General features: G+C 30.9%; 1 protein-coding gene across 1 annotated transcript; it reads left to right on the top strand.

Annotated features, from left to right (window-relative positions):
* Positions 1-13,232: 13,232 nt before the first annotated feature.
* LOC149532982 (transcription factor TT2-like) lies at positions 13,233-15,088 on the top strand. The gene is made up of 3 exons (XM_089804589.1): positions 13,233-13,561; positions 13,632-13,761; positions 14,445-15,088. The coding sequence occupies exons 1-3, from the start codon at positions 13,426-13,428 to the stop codon at positions 15,022-15,024; spliced, it is 846 nt and encodes a 281-aa protein (XP_089660715.1). The 5' UTR covers positions 13,233-13,425; the 3' UTR covers positions 15,025-15,088.
* The last annotated feature ends 328 nt before the right edge of the window (positions 15,089-15,416 follow it).

The following is a 15,416-nucleotide window of genomic DNA, read 5'->3' as shown; positions in this document are numbered from 1 at the left end:
TTATAACTAGAACATAGAAACATAAAGGAAAATAAGAAATAAAACAAACCAAACTTTCATAAAACCTGGCATTTGTATCGTAGTCTTTTGACATATGATTGAGTGAACTTTGCTAATCTTAGTTATCCTCACCATATTGTTCTTCCTTTTTGGTTTGATCCTCTTTCTTCTTCTTCTTCATAGCTTTCTCCACCCCACTCTTCCCAGTGAGGACAATGATAAAAATTTTCTTCATAATCCCATCAACCACCTTACAAAGAGGGAATAACATTGTTCAATTGATATTTTTCATTCACTAGTAGAGACTTCTTTGGCATTTTTTTTTTTGCTAACTCATCAATTTTAGCATGGAGGCTAGATGGAGCACTTTTCTTGTCGTAAATAGGGATAGATAGAACATTCCTCTAGGGTTCATGACCAATATGGGTGAGAGAGTTTATATGCCATATGCCATCTTCAACCTCATTTTGATTTACACCCATCTCCATAGCTTTTTCTTTTTCCCTTTCCTCATATTCTCTGTTGTCAATAACCTAATCATCTACATCTATGTTTTGAATAGGCTTCATATCCTCTTCCAACTCATATTCTATCTCTATCCTAAGGACAATTTCCCCCTCAATTTTCATAGGAGAGCAACAAATCTTTTATCCCTTGAGCTACCACCATGTTTAGGTTCTTCCATGCATTCAATTTCCTCATCCTTATCCACCTCATTATGAAACTTCATAAATGGGCTCATTCTTTTCACCTTTTTCTTCTTACTTTTAACCTTTGAAGGAATGGATTTGGAGGGTTCAATTTGTTTATATTTTTGTGGAGGAATGTTGTATCAAACAAGGCTTTTTCGATGGGGGTTTTCTAGTCAAGGGCTTTGAAGATTTTAAACTTCTTTTACTAGAATGCTTGGCCTTGTTACCACTATGGTTAGCTTTTTGAAGGAGAGTATTGGTTTCAGAAAGCTCAATTTTGACTAAGGTCTTGGCCAGCTTCATAAATTCATTTTTTATGAAGGACATATATCAGACCTTGGTGGAAGGGGGAAAGGTCTAATCAACAATTTTGGTACTTAAGGAGTAATAGAGGAAGAAAGACATGATAATATTGACCATTTAGGAAATTTGAGTTTGATGTAATTCTTAATATAACATAGAGACCATTCATTAAAAAAACTCTAGTGTTTGTAATAAAAATGTATTTTTCATGAAATTGGAACAATAGAATTTCGTTGGTCATTAGTGGAACACGTGTGCCCTAAAGTCTACGTCGAGAGCGGATTTTGGGCAAACTATACATGGAACGGAGACTTGGGCCGTCTGTTCATCGTCGAGTTTCATAATTATGGCAGTAAATGTGCACACGTTGGTATGCCAAATGACGAATCTACGAGTCCCTTTTCTATGTTTATATTATCTCTCGCGGAACGAAAACGACCTATACAACTAACCGTAATTATGACAAGGAAGGCAACATTTCTGTAGCCAGTGCGGTTATTTTGTGGGGGTCATGTAGTTCTCAAATTGAAAAGGAAAAAATCATTTGCTAGATTGTGAGTTGAGAATTTTGCACTAGACAGTTACTACATAACTTGAGATGGCGACTAATTCGGAATTTTCTCTATCAATCTTTCGGTATCTAATGGTAAATCTTCCTTTCGTTGAAATAAATGAAGCTTGTGAAGGAGAAGAGTGCCTTCAGGGAGAAGATGAGAGATTTATAGTTAGTGATTATCAAGGAATGGAGGGATTCGATGATTGTTTAGATGAATTAAAGTTCTTTTAGATATCCATATGAATTACAGTTGTCAAGTCGAATATTGTTAAAAGAATTAATTCCAGAGTTTACCAGAGATATTAGATCATTTCAGGATAGGAGAAAATTAACAAAGCTTCTATTGATAATTCGCCTATCTTCAGGTCTGAAATTCTAGAAAACTGTATCAACCTTTAGTCTACTTTGTTCTTTGCGTCTCACTCTATAGTAATTGTTGTATTTTTGTAAGATTTTGGTTAATAATTTTTAAAAATCTTGTTTCCTTTTTTCGGTTTTTCATTTTGAGAGTATGAGATTGGTTAGTTATGGGAAGGGTATAAATCTATTACAAATCATCAAGTTAAGATAAATGAATATGTTCACTAGATGTGAAAGCGAAATCACAAGAAACGAGTAGAGGATCAGCGATCAGCTAACTATTGTTAAAAGACATTAGAATCTTGATAGACTTGAAGTAGTATATTTAAGGAGATTTTTAAAAAGGCTGCACTATCTTCACTAACTTATTGGCTTGAAACAGCTCAGTATATGTCTAACACTTTCATAAGGCCTGTCATTTTCCTAATTGAATCATTCACTATTAAAGTTTGTAGCATCCACAAATTTAAGACAACACTCAGATTTTGACTCTACAGCAACACTAATTGCAGCCATTAGTCGCTTATGAAATAATAAGCGCTAGGGGGATTTAGGTCTCTTTCTTGAAAAATTCACTTTCTATATCTTTATATTTTTCCCATAAAGATTCACTAGTGAAGGAATGAAAGTCAAGACGATTCTTTCCTCTTCGAAAAAACCAAAAATAATTTCTCTTAGGGAAGGATGAAGAAGCAACTAATAACGTTCAAAAATATAATCACAAAGTGGGAAGGAAATCAAGTATTGCTAAGGTAATATAATGAAAAATAGTTACCTGCTTGTCATTTCTTGTCAAATTGAGGAAAAAGGATTGGCAGGTATTTCTTTGACCCTAGCGAACCCTTGTTTATTAATTTCAAATGTAATAGATTATAAAATTTATTAAGTTTAGTTTCTCGCCTTGTAAAAATTACTAAATGTTTTGTTTTCATCAATTGAATTTCCTTTTAATAATCTTGAGCCTTGTGAAAAAATAGGGTCACTAAGCTATATTAAAAAGGAAATTAAAGGGATGTTTTTAAAGAAGAGAGAATACAAAAGAATGTAAATTTGTAGGTCTATAACAATCAATTTAATATATATGAAAAATGGATAAGTACCTCTATTCTAATAGTTTCTAACTATGGATCAATAAGGCTAACTTGCCATTGAATCTAGACCTCCAACATATTGTTTCATGTAGAAAACCCACTTTTTAGTTTAACAATCACAAATTTAAATAAAATAAGTTATATTTAATTAAGTTAGAAAATGAATCAAAATCATTAGAGGCACTAAATTTTCATGAAAACTAAGAATATCATTAGAATGTTTCATTTAAGTGATTATAGAGACCTTAGATCTATCAAATTGAGCACAACACCATAAAAGAGGTCTTAGTGTGGAATCTTGGTTACCATAAATAATAGATAAAGAGATGGATCTTCCTATCTCAAAATTAAAAATGTGGATAAAATGTTTCTATTGACATGTCTTCAAGGTGAAGAAAGTATTAAGAAATCTTATAGATAAGGTAACCTTCTAGATGAAGTTTAAGCTGTATTGAGTTGGAATTATATTATTTGTAAGTCTTGTGAGAAGAGTAATTTTTTCTACTATTAGTTTAATTTTCTCAATAAATATAATATTAAGATTATTATCTCTAACATGATCTCAACATATTCTTAATGAGAACAACTATTCCATCCCCTAGTATTCCATGTCATTAGAATTAGTTTACAAATTTATGGAAAATTATGTATAGTGTCTAAATGTGGATGGCTTAAGCGTCACAAACTACAAATTGATTAATGGGAAAAATGTGTTAAATAGTCAAAGATGACTTGCCTTTTCCAAAATTAATATTTTCATTGGTGTGTGATATTTAAGGGTGCTTTTCTAAATGGAAATAATCCCATTAAATATTCTTTCATAGTTCAAGCATTCCATTGATCCTATTTAATCTTTCATATGAAGAGCTTATTTAAAATTTGTTATCTTTAACATTCTTTGTTTTTTCATTCTTTGTAATAAAAAGATTTATTAAGCTAGGAAAGAGCTTACTATGGAAACTTGGAGGACTTCACATCTATCAAATTTAGTCATTAGCATGTTTCATTTAAGTGATTATAGAGACCTTAGATCTATCAAATTGAGTACAACCCCATAAAAGAGATCTTAGTGTGGAAACTTGGAGGACATAAGTAATAGATAAAGAGAGAGATATTCCTAACTCAAAATTAAAAAGAATAGATAACATGTTTCTATTGGCATGTCCTCAAGATGAAAAAAGTATTTAGCAATCTTATAGACAAGGTAACCTTCTAGATGAAGTTTGAGTGTCGCTAAGATGAAATTGATATTATTTGTAAGTATTGTAAGAAGAGTAGTTTTTTCTTACTATTAGTTAAATTTCCTCAATAAAGATAACATTAGGATTATTATTTCTAGTATGATCTCAACATATTTTTAATGAGAAAAACTATGCCATCCCCTAGTATTGCATTTAATTAAAATTCGTTTACAAATTTGTGGAAAATTGTATATAGTGTCCAAATATGAATGGATTATGCATCACATGCTAAGAATTGATTTCTAGGCAAAAAGTGTTAAATAGTCAAAGATGACTTGCATTTTCAAAACATAATATTTTCATTAGTGTCTGATGTTTAAGGGTAGTTGTCTAAATAGAAATAATTCTACCAAATATTCTTTCATATTTCAAACATTCACTTGGTCCTATTTCATCCTTTGTCTCAAGAGCTTCTTTACATGTTTTTTCTACTATTCTTCTTAACACCATCATTGACTAAGTGGTTTATGCATTTCATTTTCCTTTCCAAATATACCTTGAGAAACTCCTATTGTGATATGATCATAAAACATTATAATTGTGTCTATTATATGAAAAATATTTAGAGTCCATATTTATTTACCTCGTTCCATAAAATTAGTACAATGAAAATGTATTTTAATACCTAAGAACTTTTTGGAAACAAGAATGATGAAGTCATTAAAATTATGAAAGACTAACTCTTTCTATACATGCATCATTTCCTTTAGAAGTAATTAGAGGCCAACAATGATCTTAATCAAACAATCTATCACTAATTTTTTTACCTTGGTTCATATTATTTATAATGATTCAAGTTCTTTTAGTTATGTTAGATTTTACCAATTAATTAATTTAATTTGGATTAACTAATTGTGTTAGATTTTTTTATTTTTTTGTTAATTGTAATAAAAGGATTCATTAAGCTAGGCAAGAGCTCAATAAATAATAATAATTAATCACAACACAAAATAATATTTAATCATGGCTTCCACATCTTATAGATAAAAAAATAAAACAACATCATTATGCTATGTCGAATATGTCATTAAATAAAATATTTAATTGAAACTAATAAAATTTAATAGGAAAGTCATATTCTAATAATGAGTTACTATTCTAATTGATTTCTATAGCCATCTACAAAAAGGTAATTATCATCATTTTCTAAATAAGAAACAACATTCTATTCTCTTCTTTCATTTGGTATCAGTGTAATGATTTTGGAAGCAATAACATAGTAAAAATAATGCCAAATTTTATGTTCTAAGAAACAAAATATATGTTTTGCCCAAATAGAATAGAGTGTTGACTGAATAGAGATTACTTCTTTGTTATCCAACCATGGAGTAGAATTGAATTGAAGCAGAGATATTAAACCCAGAGGTGGAGATGTGGAAGTATCTTGCTTGAAAATATATTCAAAACTAAATTAATTGGTTATAGTTTACAACTTGATAGAAAACCAAAACCTTAAACCACAACTCTTAATGGCTACAAACAACACTGAACTAAGCTTCTATAAGCTCTTGCAATAGTTTGGAGGAAACATTTCTCTAGAGACACAAAGAATAAAGATTAAAACTCCTACTGCAAATACAATTTGAAAATAGAGGATAGCTTGCTCCATCTTCCTCTTCCTCTACTCTCTCCACTATATCAAAGTTAAATGCTACCTTGTCTATTTATACTTAACCTTTTCAAGAAACTAATCAAATTTTCATGGTAATAATACTTATCAAAAAATTCAATGGGTATATTAAACACTAATTTTGGCTACCTTCATTTCTTAGACTAATCAACCTGCAAATTAGTTTATTTATGATCATCACATGAATATCACCTACCCAAATATTTGTATTATCAATTGTGCTCAATATAACCCTAGTCCATTAAGGTTGTTCAAATTCCTCATAAAACATATGCTTTATACTATTTAACCATCCCAAATTTTCATAGCCTTGTCTGAATGATAGATTTTTATATTGCACTTTACTCATGTCCTCATGAATATCAACATCCCCAATTATTTAAAATTTTCAATCTATGCAAGTATGTACATCCTCTACATAAAAAATGTTATTAGAAATTTTAGAAAATGCTTAGGTATTGAATCATCTCCCAAAGACATGAAAGGATACTTCTTGAATTTATACTTGGACTTTTCTCTAACATCACATATGACAAGAATTTTTATCATACTAATTTTAACTTCTAAAATACTTGAACAAATAATTGCGCAAGTCTAATAAATACCATTAAAATTGTGAATTAGGTCTTCGAAGAATTTTTTTTCAGATCTCTTTAGAAATAATCCAAATAATCTTGGAATCACTCTGCTTACTCTTTACAACCTTTAAGTGATCAAAGAGTGACCAATTAACCCAATTTTCACCCTTAAATCCTTACAAACTTCCATCTATATTAATTGTGCATGTACACATACTTTAAAAGGATGATATTAGTCAAGTTATCTTTATTTCATCCATGAGATTGCATAAGACCATATTTATAATTGTAAATTCAACCATACCTTTGTCTCATCTATTCCAGGCTCCTATCTATTCTATGCATCTTATTTATTTCATATAGGGTTCTAATTTATATCTTATGTGTAATGCCATTTTTTAATCTTGCAATGTGATTTCTCAAATTGACAAGGGGTTTTTAGTAGTAGGTATTAATTACAAATTATTTTCTGATGTGTTCTTTGTCCTTTCAATCCATAGTTTTGCATTCATAGGTGTTTCATCCTTCAAAAATATTTTATTAAGAATTCATATTTGATTTTCATTCACATTTTCATTCCTTGTTGCATCATTGTACACATTTCTTCAAGGATTAAGAGTTATCATCTGTTATGATACCATATTAGTTGTTCTCATGTTGTTTAATCTACAAAATCTTGTTGTATGTCACATTTGTTTGTGAATCTGATGAGCTACAACTCTATTCCCATATCTAGACCCAAATTTATTATTCTATAACTTTAAATCTCTAGCATTGTATCCAAATTTGTTTATCTTATAAAACAACTCAATTTTGAATAACATTTTTTTCTCCCAGTGGTTTACTAGCTATAGGGTTAGTCATGTCATGAATTCCATTATGAAATCTAGGCTTCCTAAATTCATTAGATCTATGGCCATAAATAAAGAAACTATGACAATAACTAAAAAATGGTTTAGTATACTTACTTGTGTGACCCTTCCTCATATGCCCAAGTTGATTACATGTCAAGCATCTCCCATTGAATTGTTTATTTACATCTTTAGGTTGCTTATGTTTATTAGGCTCTTATTGACTTAGATCTTTTTGATGAATAGTTTGTTGCTTCAATAGATCTAGTTCCTCAATAACTTCAGATCCCATAGATGATTTTCCTTCAACATATCCAATCCCTTTTTTGTGTCTAACATGATTTTGTGCCATGATATGCTCATCAAGCTTTTCAATGCTTGAATATAGCTTATCAAGATGTTTCTTAGCTTGTGTATTTTCTCCTTTTATAATAAATTTTCAAGTTTTTCATACTATAACTTTGTAGTCTCAAATTTAGATGTCACCTTAGTAAGTTTGGATTTCATATATACATTCTTAGATCTCAAATTTGATTGACTTCTCTTTTCATCTACCATCACACTCATCTTCAAATTTTTAATTCAAAGATCATGTTTGAGAACCCTATTTTCCTTCTTAATCATTTAAATTCTAAACAAAAATAATCACTTAACCAAAAAGCTATTATACTACCTTTTACTTTGTTTTGTCTTGTCAACTTCTTACTAATAAATCCTCCATAAAAAATTAAAAACTTTATATCTCTTTTAGTGGTTGTAGAAATTTGTCATATGAAATATATACTATTTTCCTTCAAGTTCATGTAACCTCATGTGCCTCTAGTGAAGGTCACCAAAAAAATATGTCTCTTAAAGCCTTTTTCCTGATATGTACTTAGTCAATTCTCTAACTATTATCCCTCAAAACTTCTCCATAAGTTCTTCCATCTTGAAGTAAAAAATATGTTGCCATAAATGATAACCCTAATAATTTACATTATCCAAATCACTACTAAGGAGATGCTCACAAACCTAAAGCTCTAGTGCTAGAAGATCTTGAAATGTAAGATCTTAGGATGAAGGCTCTTCTTCACAAATCTTTTTGAGTGAAATCTCTTGTTTGTGAAAGATCTCTTGGTTGAAGCTCTTAGCATAGAAAATATTGGTGTACAAGCTTGTTGGAAGCTCTTTGTTTGTAAGCTCTCATATTAGAAGTTTTTCATATTGTAAAGATTTGAAGTTCTCCCATCTTGTAGAATTTATTAGGAATTTAAAGTATTAATAGATGCTTTTTGAAGCATTATATCTACTATATCTCCATATTATTATTTTTTTCATTATGATTTAGTAAGGGTGGTTTGTCCCTTCATCATATCTATATAGAGAATGAATCAAGAATAGACATGTCCCTTGAATCATTAAAATAATGACAATTATTATAGTTATAGTTATATATAAATACATAGATACATATACACACACACACACACTTACACACACAAATATATATACATACATAGGTTAGAAATAGAGAGAGAAAAGAAGAATAGGGGGGTAATAGTTAGAACCATGCAAAGACCCATTTGAGGTGTTTGACATGACCCTAGACCACTCACTCCAAGGGCTAAAGGCTCTTAACATGGAATTTCTTCAATTTTAGGATGATACATTAAGATCTAAAGTTGTCTATATGTTTTTTTGGTCAATTGGTAATTCTAGACCTTGGATAACTAATTCACACCTCACCCACCACTCCTCTCTTAGTTAATCTATACATTCTAACAGTTAGGATTATTGTCAAGGTATTTCTATGGGGGAGTATTGTACAAGTATTGGAGAAATGATTCAGTGGTTTTGTGTTCCATTCATGATAGAGTTTGTCATCGATGTCAACATATTGGCTATTCTCTGTAGACTAGAAGAGAAACAAACATCATTTATCTATGAGTGGTTAAAGTATTGAATATCATCTTTATGCATGCATGGGATTATGTTCTAGAGTATGTCTATATACTACAATAAAGAGCACATATGAATTATTAAAAATGAATTGAGTTATGAAGGATTTAATGAAGGAAACATTCTGATAGCATTTTTTGAAAGCGGGTATGGATGTTTGGATTGTATCTCCTAATAGAGATGAAATATGATTAAGTGATCTTTTATAGAGGTTGAAGACATGATAGAGATCACTTAGTTAATCAAGCACATTTAGATGATAAATTCATATTATGCTATGAAGGCTATGAGCTGATAGATTTCTTTGAATTATGAAAATGTGTAATATTGTCATGAAATGAGTTTTCTCATATTTTAAATCAGTCCTATATTATTATTGTAAATTGGGAAACTCTTGAGGCCAACTCAATAATTATTTTTAGGATATAGTTTAGAGGAAATATTTTTTTAATAGTTGCAATCATTTGTGAGATCATTTTTATGTTATACAAAATTAAGAGCAAGTGTGAGATTAGATGGAAATATCTTTTGGATTAGAGAACTGATTGGTTTATTTGAGGAATAGTGATCTTATAAGGAATTGTACTTGGCAAGAAAAGTTGTTGTTGGATGGTTGATGATATACATTTGTATTATTTAGTGAGGATGGTATTGAATATCTTTGGACAGTAGATCCAACTATCTTCCTTTCAACTACTAATAGGGTTACAACAACTCCTAACAGGGTCACATTCTAATAACAAGGATTCAAATTCTACTAATAGGGACACATATATACTAAATGTATTTCATTAACTCCTAAGTAGGTACATCATCTTACGGGTACCATCCCAAATGCAACTTTCCCTTCGATTATGGGTTTCCTTTGTTAATAGATCTGAGTTATTGTGTATGGTTATCTTTTTATGGTTGTTGCATCTACTATTTATATGTTTCATAATTAATAAGGATATTGAGATTTGATTTAATTGCATAATTGTGCTTAGAATTACTTTCTATCAATGATGAATCTCATTCCTCATTTATGCCTTCAATTCTTCAAACATATGTTCCAACCTCTTATGATATTTTTGTCTAGGTGGTATATTTAATCAAAACATGTGAAATTACCTCAATCATTGGCAATCTCTTCGCCAATATAAAGTAAATAGGTTTATAAAAGGTTACCACTAGCTTGTGTAAGTCCTCTAAAATTATGAGCTAGAACCACCATATGCCACCTCATGACTAAGAAGTCTAGGTCTTGACAAGTCCACCAAGACCAACTATGCTTTGACAATATTTGATGTAGTAAAAGGTTGGTGTATCCCTAAAGGAGTGCACCAAAAACCCCAAAAAGCATAATTCACAACAAGATATAATTGAAAATAACCTCTTTATTAATAACATATCTTGAAATACATCAAATGATCACCATGCATGTTTCGCTATAAGGCCTTTCCAATTATAGCCAATACATTTAAGATTACAGATCAAATCTTCTACTTCGAATGTCAACTATCACTTCCTTCTCTATAATAATCATGTCTTTCCACAATACACATTGATATTACATTTATAGCCATCAAAACACAAAGGTTATGCATGAATTCATATTCTCCCAAAATATAAAATATGTTATACATTATAGGACTAACCCATAAATATTAAATGCCTAAATACCTAATATATCATAAGAACATTTATGACCTTAGATATAGGTCTTCACATGTTCCAATAAATTCTATATAAAGCCATGAAAGCTCATAGAAAGAGATGAACCTTGAAGAAGAAAAATTTCATCCATCATATGAAAAACCACATAAGAAATCAATGCTCAAGAAGATGAAACATAATTGAAAATACCTATAGTAATAAGTTTTACAAAAATGAGATAATGAGTTTGGATAGGTCCACAATAACTAACCAAGCTCATAGTAGTTGAAATGGAAAATCATGCGATCACCATCCCAAGCTCTTAGACTGAAAACTAGAAAATAGAAAACAAACAAATATATTTTTGGGTGATGTGATTGCCAAAAACTCAAAGATGGTCTTGCATCAATTTATGTGTGTATGGGTATATGTATATGAACACAAATGTATACATGTATCTGTAAGTATATTTGTATGTGTATGTATATTTCTGTATGTATGTAATATGAATTCATGTATTCAATAATTAATATAAGACTTTAGTAAAAATAACAAAATAGAATAATAAGATACAGAATTACCATTATAAACTATCATACTTAGCCAATCATTGTAATAAGTAGTTAGGAAGTAGTTCCTTACTTTAAAACTCCTTGCAAAGCAATAATAACGAAAAAATATTAATTATACCATAAGGTTTTGTTAGGAATATTAGACAAAGGTTTATGAATGATAATTGCAAAGAGTTTGGATAAGGTTTTCCTTGAATTTCGTATGAATTCTTTAAGTTTTAGTGAGATTTTTAGATACATTTTTTATTTGCAATTATTGTGTGTGTGTGTGTGTGTGTGTGTGTGTGTGTGTGTGTGTGTGTGTGTGTGAGAGAGAGAGAGAGAGAGAGAGAGAGAGAGAGAGAGCATTCCCAACTCCTTTGAATTCCTGAAAGCCCCAAAATACCCTAAAATAACTTCCATGATCACACATCAATACTAGAGAAGTGGTGCAATACTATAAGAATCCTAAACCCAAAAGAGAATAAACAATAAAGCTTGGTTAAATTAACACAAATATAAAATATAGAGGTGGGGCCATTGCGAAAAAATGCAACAAAGGGAGATAACACTCCATAAAGATGGTCTAAGTTAAAACAGTAAATCCTCATGTTTCATGAGAAATGAAAGAGACCTTATCCACCAAATAACATAAGGCACAAATCCAAATTTTGTAAAATCCACTTCTATCTACATCATCTTCATTTGGATCTACTTTCTCTATACATCATTTGCAACTAGAAGCCCTAATACCTTTAGGTGCTTTCCCACTCTCCCTCATCTCAAACTAAGCATCTCAAGATTGGCATTTCTTCTATTTATTAATAATATATTAAAATAAAATTTAGATCCAAATACATTGTCAATTAAGAGCTACTAGATTCTTGAGTTAGAGACAAGGTTTTAATACTTTTAAAATTAATTAATCTTTTCGATGTCTAAGATTTATGAAAGTTGGATGATTCAACTTCTTAAAATTTTGTTTTCAAATAAAAACTTAAATAAAATTTATTATTAAAGATATGAAACATGTAAAGATAGTATTAACTTTTATTTGTGTGTGTCTATCATGTCTAGATTTCATCTTCAACCTAAAAAATATTATTTAATGAATTAAAATTATCTTAAGCACCCAAATCCTTAATATGAGAAAAAAAATGAATCCAATCAAAGCACTCTTCAATAGAAAAGACTTATAATATGGTGCAAGATTTTTCAAAATGTAACATATTTAATTCAGTAGAATTCAATTTAGATTTAAACTAACATCAAAATGTAACTTAGCTATTGACAACTTAGGAAAAATGTGTTAGAAGAGTATATATTACAGGCGCAAGTGTTATATCAACAATTTTGACAATTTACTCACCTATCTCTTTTAGACTGACTTTATTTTTTATAGCTTTAATTCCATGAATAATATGGAAGAACCGATGTAATAAATTCAATCCACTACTAATCAGAAATAAGAACCATCCAAACGTACAACAATATAAGTCACATATACAACAAACTATAACAACCAAAAATGAAAAATGATTAACCTAATCTTGACTTTTGCTCATTAATTTTAACACGTCCATCAAGTTTCAATGATCGTTTTTGGAGCACGTCTGCCCTGAACATACGCGAAGAAAAGCGTTTAGGTACTTGTCGATTCAACAAACCTTAATTTTGACAAGGAGCGCGAGAGTTGTAAAGCGATGGAAGCTTTTTCCCATATCTTGTGTAGTTCTTAAAAGAAAAACAAAACAATCGTTCCCTAGATTCTGTATTTAAAATGTTGCACTAGGTACTTTGAACCGAAAATTAGTTGGCGACTGATTTGAAATTCCCTTTATCAATCTTTCCATGTGAAATGGAAAATGCTATTTTCTCTGAAAAGAATGAAGCTTGTGAAATCAGATATGGATTTTATAGCACCATTTATTATATAAACATTGTAATATAGGTCTCATTTAAAGAGGCATTTTGATGAGCGGTTAATCATTGCCTAAGAATGTGCAGGTCTCCTCGCTGTTCTAAACATTCTGCGATCAACCGAGGGACATGGACTACCGAAGAAGACATGATTTTGAGAGAATACGTCTCCATTCATGGCTCTGGGGATTGGATGTCTTTAGCCACTAAAGCAGGTAAGCAAGCTAAAATAAATCTATTGTTTCTCATATTATTCCAACAAGCTCTAAAATTCCATTTTGTCAGGTCTGAAACGATGTGGAAGGAGTTGTAGACTGCGATGGCTGAATTATCTTCGTCCAGGTATTAAGAAAGGAAACATTTCATCGGATGAGAAGGACCTCATTCTTCGATTGCACACACTCCTTGGGAACAGGTACGGTTTAAATACTTTTAAAATTACTACTGATTTTAAATATTACATATTACGGTAGCAGCTCCAGTTTCTAAACTATTAAAAATGAGGTGTAATATTTTTATGAGGATTTAACTGAGTCAAATTTATTGACCATTGTTTCATGTTTAGTGATTTATATGAATTAATTTCTCATGAGAATAAATTGAACACTTGGTATTCATTAGATCTAGGTGAAGTTCACAGGGGTGAATCACTCAGCCATTCTATTAGAATCACTCTATTTGTCACCCCATACTGTCTTCTGTGATATTGCTATCAGGGTTTAACTGTGTAGTTTTTGAGTCAAACTGATTGAACCATATTTCATGAGTAGTGATTTACACAAACCCATGACAATGAATAGAACACTTGGCACTTGTTAAACCTAGGTGATGCTCTCAGACGTTAAGCACCAGTACTTCCCCGAAGGTCACCCATCCCAGTACTACTCCAGCTCAAGTGCACTTAACTACAGAATTTCCTCTATGAATAACCCCACTCTTCATACAAACTCATTGGAAAAACTTTCACAAGCGTTGTCCCTTATAAACCATTCATTAAAGAGCTCCTTGAACTAATCGATTGATAAGTAGGAGATATTTTTGACAACAAATCAATTCTTTTATTTTGTCATAGCTCCCGTCTTTGATTTTGTGGAGCAGGTGGTCTCTCATAGCTGGACGACTGCCTGGTCGGACGGAAAATGAAATAAAGAAGCACTGGATCGCACAGCAAAGAAAGAAGAACCCTTTACAAAAGAAGACTTCTCTAAATCAAAACACAGCGTCAAATCATACTCCTGTTGGAGATGATCTGATCAAGCGACACTCTCCAGTCAAGGCAAAGCCGATTAGATTGTCAAAGCATCAAGATTATAGGACAATTTCTAAACAACTGAGGGATTCATCATACGAGGAACTGTTGAAAAAAAAAAAACGTGGTTTCAAACACCCTGTGGTTGAGAATAATTCTTCTCCATCAGTGCAAACTGTCGATAAAATTCCTTCATCTTGCATCCCTATTTTAGTCGACTCAACTTTGCTAGCTCAAGACAATTTATTGTATTGCAAACAACTGCAATCTGTGGAGTATGATATTCTCTCTTGCCCGTACTATTCCCTCGAAGATTTCGATTTCGAGGGATTCCTACCTGTGGAAGGACAAGATGAGAGGTTTACCCTCACTGGTAGTCAAGGAATAGACGGAACCAATGACTGGCTAGATGAATTAGAGTATTTTTAAGTATTTATTTCCAAGTTATCAAGCAGACTACAGATTGAATAAAATGAGTTCAAAAAATTTGATAGATATTTTCCATAATTTTAGAACAGAAAGGCTAAGAGAGATGTTTTCCAGTCATATGCGAGAAAACTGTATTAAACTTCATTCTACTTCCTTCTTTTCCTCTCACTGTACATAATTACTCTATTTGAGCATGAATTTGGTTTCTTATCTTACAACGTTTATTTTGGTTTTCGTTAGTTTAACATGAAAAGGGCTTATTAGATTTATTATAAGACAGCCATTAGCGAAAGAGAAACGAATATCAAGATGTGAAGAAGAGTCAGAGGGAAAAAGATTATGAGATAAATTTTGGAAAAAAAAAACTAATAAAGGTTCAATTGACAACAAAC

This window comes from Cupressus sempervirens, chromosome 10, assembly GCF_028749045.1.
Source record: "Cupressus sempervirens isolate cs-2001-9-10 chromosome 10, ASM2874904v1, whole genome shotgun sequence".
NCBI classification, from domain to species: Eukaryota; Viridiplantae; Streptophyta; class Pinopsida; order Cupressales; family Cupressaceae; genus Cupressus; species Cupressus sempervirens.
This window is presented reverse-complemented; position numbering and strand designations above follow the sequence as displayed.